General features: G+C 41.7%; 1 protein-coding gene across 3 annotated transcripts in view; it reads right to left on the bottom strand.

Moving 5' to 3' along the window:
- Window positions 1-6,132: 6,132 nt before the first annotated feature.
- LHFPL6 (LHFPL tetraspan subfamily member 6) overlaps window positions 6,133-12,208 on the bottom strand; it is a 222,877-nt gene continuing 216,801 nt past the window's right edge. For 2 of the 3 annotated variants that reach the window (XM_043892369.1, XM_043892371.1), the window contains exon 6: window positions 7,204-7,253. Coding sequence is in view for 1 of the 3 variants with exons in the window: in XM_043892372.1 (XP_043748307.1) it covers window positions 7,135-7,253 (119 nt within the window). In the remaining 2 variants the exon portion in view is untranslated. Of the gene's footprint in view, window positions 7,254-12,208 lie in introns of all 3 variants that reach the window. The other variant, XM_043892372.1, reaches the window with a different exon arrangement.

The raw sequence follows: 12,208 nt of genomic DNA, 5'->3' as shown, positions 1-12,208 counted from the left end.
CTTCTCTGGTGGTCCAGTGGTTGAGTCTTCAGCTTCCAACGCAGGTAGTGTGAGTTCGATCCCTGGTTAGGAAGCTAAGATCCCACGTGCCTCTGGGCCAAAAAAACCAAAATACAAAACAGAAGCAACATTGTAACAAATTCAATAAAGACTTTTTTTAAAAGTCCACATTTTATCTTTAAAATTAAAATAGGTAATATAGCTATTTTTCAATAGGTAATATAGCCATAAGTTTAATAATATGAAGGGCACTTAAAGCAAGTTTTCCTCCCAGCCATGGCTCTTATCCAGAGATAACTATTATCATCTGTTTCTTATTTATCTTTCTAGAAATATTCCATTGGTATAAAGCAAATACACATATATCCTTCATGTTTGCAGAACATTTGCGTTCTGCATTTGCAGAACATTTGCAGAAATTTTAGCATACTGTATAAAGTTTCTGCATCTTGCTCTTTTCTCTTAGATCTTGAAGCTGTTTCTGTATCAGTACAGAAATGCTGCTTTTAAATCGTTGTATAGCTTTCCACCTACGGATGTACCATCATTTATTTGCGTTCCCTACTGATGTGCATCTAAGTTGTTTCAAGACTTCTGCTCTTTCTGAAAATGCCTCAGTGAAAAAGCTTTTCCGTACGTCATTTTGCACAAATTGAAATGTTTCCATATGTCATTTTTGTGCAATTCACTTAATTCCTCTTGCCCAAAGACTTTAAAGTCCCTTGCTCATCATGACAATGGGCAAAGCCTGGAGGAGGCAGGTGTCATAGAGAACACAGATAAAGGTTCAGAAAGCTCAGCTTAGACTCTCAGAGAATTGGGCCAGCAATATCAAAGCCAACGAGTTTCAGGGTAGCTGGCGGAAAGCAAAATGATGTAGAGAAATAAACTCCTGAAGACTTAGGACTAGAGAGCTGGGTTTTGGAAGAAGGCATTCTTGAGCTTATCTGACCTCACAGGACAAAGTAAGTGGATCACAGAGAAGACAAACTAAATTGGTAGGAACCTTCCCTTTGAGCTTCCAATGGAAAACAGGGACCAACAGTTCTTCCATGGATTATCGTGTGTTATCTTCATAATACTCCATTAAGAAGGTAAGATTATTATTCAGATACCATAAATGAGGAAAGTAGGGTAAGGAAACTTGATCAAGGTCACACAACAGATACATGGTGGAATCAACATTCAAACTCTTGGGCACTCTGAGCTGGAAGGTCTTAATCACTGACATACGCGTGAAGCTCTAGCCAAACAAGCGCACGTAAATCCCGTGTTATAGCTAGCCTTAATCCACCCATCTCTTTCTGTTAGCTTAAACCCCAAGGCTTCCTTAAAGACCTAGAGTCTGTCAGTAAACTGGCTTGAAAACTAATGACTAAAAATTCCCCTCAGGCAAATAATAATTCATCCTAGATGAGTGCATTAAAACAGACAGCCCATTTAAAAAATGTCTCCCATTGAAGCTTATTTCTGTGTGAGTTACAAGTTAAACACTCATTACAAAAAATACTATGATTGGTATTATAGGCTAATATATGCTAATAGGATTGTGACAAACAGTACTCATTTTAAGAATTTAAATGCATAGAGAAACTTACAATGAAAGAGTTAGTTGCACAGTCATGTCCCACTCTTTAAGACCCAAAGAACTGTGGCCCTCTAGGCTTCTCTGTCCATGGGATTTCCTAGGCAAGAATACTGGATCCCAACCAAGGGATCAAACCCAGGTCTCCCACATTGCAGGCAAATTCTTTACCATCTGAGACATCGGGAAAGCCCAGAGAAACTTAAGGGCCATGGTAAAATATAAAATATGTTAACAGTGAAGCTATTAGAGCATATGATACATACTAAGTGATCAGTAAACACTTTTTAAATGAATAAATAATTAAAAGAAAACTACCAGGATATCAGAGGCCCTAAGAAAACACTGTGGCTGAGCCAAACTAAGCATCTCAGACAATCCTGTGTAGAAGACACTGCATAATTTTCAAAAACAGGACAAGCAACCCTCCCCATATCCTAGAGAAGTGGAATTGTGAAAATTGTTAAGAAAAAAAAATAGAAGAGGAAGTTTCCAGATCCAATTGCTCATGGAAGTAATTTAGCTTCAGTGTGGCCACAGATGGCCTGATAGAGTGATGTTTTTTCCCTCCTCATTCACATTAAAAACCTCATTTTTCATCACTGCCATTTATTTTCAGATCCGAATGCTTTCTTTAATGATCACTTGCTTGCACAAAAATTGATCAGGCATTCAGGATACCAAAGTAAAGAAGATCTGAATCATGATAATATTGTCATTTTTCCACACCAGGCGAACTCCTCCAGGGAAAAATCAATTATTTTCTCGTTGACCCCGTTGGTAGGTGTTAGGGCAGTGACCCAGATCATGGCAACCTCTTGTTCTGCTCTGAGGAATTAGTCCAATTTTGTCCCCTCAAAAATTACTCTTCAGATGACAGGCAGTTTCATATCAATCCTGTAGGCTTGCTGAAAGCTGTCATCACGATCTATTGGTGACATTTCTAAGAAGGCTCTCGCAGGGACGCACCCCACATTCTGGGGGAAGCCCCGTATCCAAGAGGGGTGCCTGCACATTTGGTATTCTTGGAATGGAGCAGGGCCCTGCGGTCCTTGTCCCCACCACCCCACCATGTTCTCTGCCTGCCTTTTGCCTGTGGAAAACTTTAGTCAAAGAATAAATTTAATCAGAGAAATGCAGAAACAACAGAAAACAGTCAAAAGAGACTAAATAATAATAATGTAGTCATTAAGCATAGTCAAAGGCCGTTCGTTCTTTCTCAAGGACATAGATAATATTCTGAGCCACATCCTGTGAGCTGTCTGATAGAGACTAAAACCCCAGGTGGAGAAGTTAGCTACACGATGACCAGACTGTACCCACAACACGAGCTGCCCCAATTCCGAGAACTGACCGCAAAGAAATGGGAACAAATGGACCGTGGAACTAAAGGCTAACTGTACCTAAAACATTCAGGACGATGCTGGTCAGACCACTGATGACCACTTTCAAGCTGTCAGAGATGACTACGCTGTTTCTGCAAGTGGGCCCTCCCCACCAACTCTGTCTGTAAATGCTCTCACCCCTCATCAGGGTGGGAGTCGGCCTTTGGAGAGATGATTGCCACCCTCCCCCCAGCCCTGACCCTCATCCCTGACACCCACCCCCAGCCCCGTCCCCATCTGAAACAAAGCAAACTTAACTTTCGTTTCCACCAACCTGGCCTGTTGCTGGCTTTTGAGCGGTGAGCAGCTAGACCCACAAACTTTTTCCGGTAACATTCTGACAAACTCATTCCATCACGAAGGACTGCAAAAAGTTTTTTTTTTAATTATTTTTTTTGTTGAAGTATAGTTGATTTACAATATTGGGTAAGTTTCAGGTGTACGGCAAAGGGATTCAGTTATACATGTACATATATTCTTCAGGTGGTGAACATCTTTTCAATGCGATTACTGGCATTTGTGTATATCTTCTTTTGTAAAATATTCCATTTATTTCAACCATTCAAAAAATTGAGTTGTTTGCCTTTTTATTATTCCTCATATATTCTGAATGTAAGTTCTTTGCCAGATAGGTGACTCTTCCAGTCTTTGACTTATGTTTCCATTTTCTTAATGATGTCTCTGAAGAGCAGAAAATCATCACTTATCGTCTTTCTTTTCCTTATATCTTTTAAATGTATCTGTAATAAATAAATTAGGGTAAACAATTCTTTACCAGGTGGAACCTCCTCCCTGTGTTTGAGAGTCGATTGACACCCCGCACATGTAACCACTGATGTTCTTGTTAGTTTTCCCCCAAACAGCAAGGGCTGCACTTTATGGAGTGCTTTATACACAGTAGTAGAATGCCTACCAGGCTTCCCAGGGGGCACTAGTGGTAAAGAACCTGCCTGCCCATGCAGGAGACATTAAGAGACAGGGGTTCCATCCCTGGGTCAGGAAGATCCCCTGAAGAGGGCATGGCAACCCACTCCAGTATGCTTTCCTGGAGAATCCCATGGACAGAGGAGCCTGATGGGCTACTTAACTCTCCATAGGGTCTCTCAGAGTCGGACATGACAAGAGACTTAGCATGCCTGCAGAATGCCTAGCAAGTAGTGGGAGCTCAAAAACTAATTGTTACACAAGTGAATACGTTGAAAACTGGAAGGGTCAATTCAATTTCATCAATTAACTTCTTTAAGCATTGTTTTCTCTTCCTTAAAAACAAGGAAACCCTCCCCCCCACTTACCTCACAAGCATGTACAAGCGATCTATGAGATTCTGAACGCAGCCCCTTACATGTATATCAGCAAGAAGTCCGTGATAGATAATTCTCAGAAATTTTATCATTATTTCTATTATTATTTCATGAAAGCTGATTTTCATTTGAAAAGAAGTATCAAAATAAAAAAATTCTTTAGATTTTTATACAATTCCTAATATATCAGATGCTGCTCATCAAGCCCATCTTGAACCAAAAAAGAAAAAAATTACTAGTCAGAACTGGAGATATAAGCGTGTGCCAATTGACTTCATCATGTCAGAGTGATCAGCTTTTTATTCTAGTGAGGCTCCCTAATGTCTAAAACCCTGCAGATTACATAAAAATGACAATGTTATCATTAAATCTGCCCAAGAAATTAGACCTTAATGAATTCCATTGAGAACTCCCAATTTGATAATGCGAACTTAGGAAGTCATAATACTATTCTGACAAGAAGGTGCAGTTAAAGAAATTTGAAAGGCACTAGCAACAGTGAAAATGATGGGCTAATTGAGGAAGCAAAGTGCAATTGTCTCCTCCCAGCAGGAAGCCCCAGAGTGGAGAAGCCCCTGTTCACTGGACAATGAGACACAATCAAACTGCATTCAGCACAGGATGACATAAGCATCTGAGAGCTGAGTGACTTTTTCCATAGCAACAAAGACTCAGAAAGTCCAGAGTGTTACTGGCCAGAACCTTGTATTGTTCTTCCCAGGTAGCATCAGCCCTCACCTTGGATGATTAAAAGTGCCAGAAGCAAGGGTGATATTCGGATATTCAAGTTAAATTGCTCAATATGCATTGAAAGAATAAAAATATACTTTCATGTGTAAATAGAATGTTCAATTTCCAACTATGAACAATATATAATTTGGAAACCAATTGAACCAGAAGTTTTAAGGATTTCATGCTTACTCAACATTGCCTAGTAGAAGAATACCCGTCACCCAATCTTTGCTTTTGAAAGAATTGGTTCTCTTAAGGGATAGTGAAAGGGTGCAGATCTTTCACTCTAGTCAAGGATTTAGGCTGGGAATAGGAGGGTAAGAGGGTCTGAATTGCCAAGACGCCTGAGCAACAGAAAGACAGGTAGCCCTTACAGAAAGTGGAGGGGCAGCAGCCACTGGCAGCCTGAGACCACTCTGTGGTCATCCACGGAGACTGAGCCACGCATGCCTTGGTTTTCGTTGGCTTCAACCACTTCTAAACATTGCCCAGATTCTCAAACTTCATCTACAACAGACTTGAAATTCTTCTCTCATAAGGATTTGATCATGATTGAAGTGCAGTGAACAGGCAGTTAGAGTTCTGGTGGCGAAGAATTTAGGTTGAAAGCAGGAATTATGTCTTACTCACCTTTAATGGTAGCTCAGCTGGTAGAGAATCCGCCTGCAGTGCAGGAGACCCTGGTTTGATTCTTGGGTTGGGAAGATCCCCTGGAGAAGGGATAGGCTACCCACCCTAGTATTCTTGGGTTTCCCTGGTGACTCAGACGATAAAGGATCCACCTGCAATGCAGGAGACCTGGGTTCAATCCCTGGGTTGGGAAGATCCCCTGGAGAAGGGAATGGCTACCCACTCCAGTAGAATTGCCTGGAGAATGTCGTGGACAGAGGAGCCTGGCAGGCTACAGTCTATGGGGTCACAGAGAGTTGGACATGACTGAGCAACTTTCACTTTACCTTTAGTACCTTGTGTGCCAAGAATGCCTGGCTGGATGACTAGTGAGTGAATGAACAGGAGGCCTAAAAATAAAATGAAAAATTTACAAAGCTGTTGGAGTTGAAAGGCTACCTTTAGGAAATTAAGAAGCAAACCCCGTAACTGAATTATAACACTCTATGACACACAGAGCTATTGATCAAAGAGAGAATTTATTCACAGAGCTTTTCAAATACAAACAAAATAGCACTTTTTACTTTTTACAAAATGAATATTGGAATAAATGTGGTACAGCACAGTACAATAATGGACGAAAGGAAACAAGATCCAATGACTGGAAAATGTCTCTCCTTACTCTCACGTCTTAACTGAATTCTCTCCTTTGGTGGACAGAAAGTTGCCCCTTTACTTCGTAAGAATATCACAGCAGAAACTACTCAGAGAAATATTGCATATTTTTGAATAATATTGAAATACAAAGGCTTAATTCTAAAGGTCTGCATAAACACTGAAAACATGTTGAGGGCGTAAAGAGTTTATGCAGGGTATACAAAATACTGATAAAGTGGCTTATTGGTCCATTGATTAGGTTGAATGTATGCTTTATAAAGTGATAATACTGTATTTTAAAAGTGTATTAAAAAGAAAATAGAGGAGTAATGCACCACTAAACATCTCGTACAGTCTGTGTGACCACTGAAATGTCTGTGTTTGGGTATGTGTATTGCATGGATATGTCTGTATATGCTCGTGTGCTTTCAAAAGTGCCATGACTTACAGGGAACCTTTCTGGGTTACCCTGCTTCCTAACATAATACTGTTTCTACTAGCCCTTTTGATTCTCTGAGTCATCATCCTAAAAAAAAAAAAAAAAAAAAGACCTTGTTTGCATATATAGATTTGTGTGTGTATGTATTCTACATCAACAATACTCTGTGGAATAGAAACACCCAACACCCTGCAATATTTTTAGCCTTTGGTCCATTTTTCTGTATCATTCCATGCTCTACATTTCTTTTGCAAATCTTGCACAACCCTTCCATGTGGTATGATGTTTCCGATTCCATTGGGTTTCATTTCGTTTGCATCATGTGGTTTAGAAGTGCTCTTCCGCCTTCTGAGAGCAGCTGGATGCTTCGGTCCCTCGGGTCCCTGCGGCCCAGCCTCTCCTCGGTCTGCGGGTGGCGGCCCCATCTCAGTATGGGTATTGTTTCTGCTTCTTGCCGGCGAAGCAAGCCAGCCACGTGCAGAGCAGCATGGCGGCGGCAGCCCCTGCCCCTGTGCAGTAGTAGGCCCAGCCGATCTCACACTTACCTAGAGACACAGGAGGAGAGAAAGCAGGAACAGGTCAGGATGATCTTACTGGAGGCTCTGTCATTTCTCCCCAGGTGTGGGTTTCTGGTGTACCAAAGTGAAACTGAAATCCTCCTTAGAGATACAGTCTCCCTCGAATGATAGTAAGAGTTGAAAGTTATCTCAAGATGGAAGCAAGCCAGTGTGGTTGTCTGCATTTCAGAAGGACCTCAAGGCCTCTGTCTCCTGCTGGCTAAGGGACAGAAACCAGTTCTCCCCAGCTGCGATGCTCACGCCCATGGCTGAAGAAAAGGAGGAATAGCAGCCATCAGGATAGGGGAGATGAAGGTATTTTGATTTAAATCACTCAAACTCATATGCATAATGAGGTACCTTAGGAAAAAACTTCAAAATAGAGATACAGTCCTAAATATAGACACAGCTTTTGCAAAGGGGCCACTCTAAGGAGGTGATCCATTTGAAAGATAATGTGAGAGTGAAAGAATCTACCAAAAAAAAAAAAAAAACCAAAAAACCCTCCTGTAACTACTAGGTGATAACAGCAATGCAGGATAGAAAAGTAGATATACCACTGATTTCAGACAAGAGCAAAGGAACACAGTCCTTCTTTTTTTTCTTTATCATGATAAGGTTCTGTGAAGTTTCTTTGGCTGTAGGAGGCTTAACTCACCCATCTATCTACCTACCCACCCAAGGCCTGCCCTTCCCTGAAAGACTCAAGAAGCAGGATAGAGCCTTCAGCACATCCTCCTTGAGCCACCATCTTCCTGAGGCCAATTAACTCCTTGTCTTGATAAGGGGGTGTGTGTCATCCCTAAGAATTGCTATGTTTATGGAGTCTTTCTTATTTGTGTTATAAAACATATAGTCAACTCATCAGACCAACTGTCTATCAGATGAAAATGGGAAGGTAGGGCACCAGATAAAGGTACCAAGAAGGGGCTTCCCTGGCAGTCTAGTGGCTAAGACTCACAGTTCCACTGCAGGTAGCGCCTGTTCAAGGAACTAAGATCCCACACGCTGTAGGGTGAGGCCAAAAAAAAAAGGTACTTAGGAAGTGTGCCATTGTTGAAAGTGTTTGTGGATGTTATACAGTACTGCTACTGACCACACATAGATCTGAGTGTATGTGCATGATCTACACATTTTGTGGTTTAAATTTAGTAACTGGCTAAGATCGACAATGAGCAACTAACATTCAGTGTGATTTAAAAGAAAATGATTCCTCTATTTCAGATATACAGACTTTCATTTGCTAGGTAATTCATAAGGTAAATCATTATTAAATCAATATGGATTTATTCTGGTATTCTGGATTATGTAGAAATATGGCCAATCCTTAACCTAACTTAAAAAAATATATATAAATGCATACACCATACACACACACACACACACACACACACACATACACACACACACTCATTTTTTGAGAAACAAAACAATGGTCAAGATCAGTATGCTAAGGTCTAGATGTGTCAATAAAATTTAGACAAATCTAAAGAAACACTAAGTCATCCATCCCTTGATTCTTTATTCCCTTCTTCCCACTTTCTTTCTCTCTCTCATTCATCCATTAATTCAACAAATATTTTTTAAGTGACCACTCTGACTAGGACTCATTGGGTGCTAGGAATCTACTTTGGAAAATGATACAGTTCCCAGTATCAAGGAGCCATCATCTCATCAAGGGAGTATTACTGCTAATGCAGGAGACATAAGAGATGTGGGTTTGATCACTGGGTGGGGAAGATCCCCTGGAGGAGGGCACAGCAACCCACTCCAGTACTCTTGCCTGGAGAATCCCATGGACAGGGGAGCTTGGTGGGCTACAGTCCACGGGGTCACAAAGAGTTGGACACGACTGAAACGACTCAGCACACACGCACTCAGACATTTATATGATAACTGTGATATATGCTTTGAAGAAAAAACATCCAGGATGCTAAGACAGCAAATCATAAGGAACTTTATACAGTGAGGTTGTGTGATGGAGAGCCTTAAAGTAGAAATGAAATTTAAGCTGAGACCTGGCAGATGAGCAGGGGTTAGCCAAAGATGAATGTGAAAGGCCAGGGAAGAGTGTATTTGCACCACGGGGATGGGAATGTAATGGAGAAATGTAGGCAAATTTGGGTCTTGTTAAAGTACTGTCTGGGCTTCCCAGGTGACTCAGTGGTAAAGAATCCACCTGCCAATGCAGGATAAGTGGGTTCAGTCCCTGGGCTGGGAAGATCCCCTGGAGAAGGAAATGGCAACCCACTCCAGTATTCTTGCCTGGAGAATCCCATGAACAAGAGAGGAGCCTGGTGGGCTACAGTCCATGAGGTTGCGAAGAGTTGGACACGACTAAGCAACACTTTTCAAAGTGTTGTTCAAGTAAGAGATGGGGATGCCACTGTTTGTGTAAGCAAGAGATGGGGTTGGGTGTGAGCACCTCCAGAGTTTGAGAGCTAGAAGCCTGAAGACTTCCTCTTCAAATGTTCATCTAGGCTGGCATATAGAGATGTGAGATATTCAACAATCAGTTCAGTTGCTCAGTCGTGTCCGACTCTTTGTGACCCCATGGACTGCAGCATGCTAGTTGTTGAGATATTCAACATCCATAGGTAAATCTTGAGCACCCACTCTGTGTGTTGCAATGTTGCAGGAGACCTGGGGGGAGCAAAATAGATAGCATCTTTGGTTTCAAACGCTTATGTTCTAGCAAGACCGATTCTTGAGTATCACTCACATCAGCTGCACTCTCTTGAAGCCATTCCTTGCATATTCTACACATATGTCTGCTGAAATTCAGTTAACAAAATTAACTAGATATAGAAAGGAATTTTTCCCATGAAACTATCAATGTAAATGTATCTTGAACTTCTCCAAAGAAGAAGAAAGATTTTTCTTCTTCCTGAGCATGAGTCCTTCCATAGTAAAACCCGCATGCTCAATAATAAGAAATTAGCACCGTGTTTTACAGTAATAGAAAAAGTCTTTCTGAGTACATTAGGCTATTAGGAAAGAGCAGCTGTTTAAGTTTATATGCTTTAAACAGCACGGTAGTCCGTGAGTAGTAATGGAAACAAAGGAAAACCAGGAAATAGGGGACTATTTTTCCTTGGCCTCTCCTTTCCCCTGTGGTGGCAATAAATTCTTGTTATTATAGTGCAAACACAAAGCATTTTACTAGAGGGCAAGCTTTGTCTGTGATCCTTTCAGGAAATTAGAGAAGCAAATCCCTTTAAACTTTCCCTTTTGCTCTCTGTAATGCTCCATCAAACAGGACTCCAAGCCCACCGGGTTGGCAAACCGCTGCTTGCAGCAATGGGGGATGCTATTCTCCACAGATAAAATAGAGGTTAATGGGACAGAAAGCAGCAAACCACAGCCACCTGCACATTCAATGGAAAAAGGTGTCCTGGCTGTGTTCCAGGGCAGCCCAAGGGAGAAAGTGGGTGGGAGTGGTGTGGCTGATTTTTTTAGGGTGCCTCAAATTGGTAGCTCAGTTGGTAAAGAATCCACCTGCAATGCTAGAAACTATTTCTGAGTTGGGAAGATCCGCTGGAGAAGGGATAGGCTACCCACTCCAGTATCCTTGGGCTTCCCTGCTGGCTCAGCTGGTAAAGAATCCTCCCGCAATGTGGGAGACCTGGGTTCAATCCCTGGGTTGGGAAGATCCCCTGGAGAAGGGAAACCGGCTACCCACTCCAGTATTCTGGCCTAGAGAATTCCATGGACTCTGTAGTCCATGGGGTCGAAAAGAGTCGGACACGACGGAGTGACTTTTCACTTTCAAATTAGTTTTTAGTGCATCTTCTGTTAGTAAAAGGCAGAAGAAAAGGTACAAAGAACCCAGCCTCGGGACTTCCTTGGTGGTTCAGTGGCTAAGATTCCATGCTCCCAATGTAGGGAGTCTAGATTCAATTCCTGGTCAGGAAACTAGATCCCACATGTCACAACTGAAAAAATATAAAAGATCCTGCATGCTACAACTAAGACCCACCACAGCCAAATATATATAAATAGGGAGGCTTTCCCGGTGACTCAGTGGTAAAGAATCCTTCTGCAATGCAGGAGACTCCAGAGACAAGGGTTTGATCCCTGGGTTGGGAAAATCCCCTGGAGAAGAAAATGGCAACCCACTTCAGTATTCTTGCCTGGAAAATTCCACGGACAGAAGAGCCTGGTGGGCTACAGTCTGTCCATAGGATCACAAAGAGTCAGACAGGACTAAGCGAATGAGCACAGGACATAGAAATAAATACATAAGTGTAAAAAAATTAACCCGGCTTACTACAAATAAAAATGAAATCTCAATGATCAGTTAATCCTTTGAGGAACTGTATTTATTCATTCATTTGTTTGATTACTGTTTTAGTGTCTGCCACGTGACCGCCTGTCGGCCCCTATATCCCAGGGCTCAGTATGAGGATGTCTGAAGCACAGGAGACAATCGATACACATTTGTGGATGTCAGACACAATATCAGTGCTGAGAACAGAGATCTGAAATTAGTAATTATATAATAGCGGTTGTGGACAGCCTGTGAAGCAGGTGCCAAACAATTTAGAAGCACCATCTCATGTAACCATTTTTGCCCATGATGCCTTCAGGAAATTAGAGGAACAAATCTGTCATTCCCATTTTGAAGATGAGGACCCTGTGCTGCATGCAAGATAAGTCAATGGCCCAGTATCTCACATCAGTGATGGAGCCTGAACTTGAACTCCAAAACTTTTTCCTGTGCTCAGATATGTTTTAGGAAGATCCATATCAAAATTTTCCCCAGTTGCCAGATAGTACTTGTCTTTGCCAGAACTTACATGCCATGCAGAAATAAGCTATATGATGCATCTTTGAATTTACCAGTATTCTGAGAAGACTCCATATGCCCATGTCTACCTGGCACTATTTAGTTATTAAAGGCTTGCATTTTACAGATCTAGCATTCTCAATTTTGGAGCCAG

This window comes from Cervus elaphus, chromosome 30, assembly GCF_910594005.1.
Source record: "Cervus elaphus chromosome 30, mCerEla1.1, whole genome shotgun sequence".
In the NCBI taxonomy this organism is placed as follows: Eukaryota; Metazoa; Chordata; class Mammalia; order Artiodactyla; family Cervidae; genus Cervus; species Cervus elaphus.
This window is presented reverse-complemented; position numbering and strand designations above follow the sequence as displayed.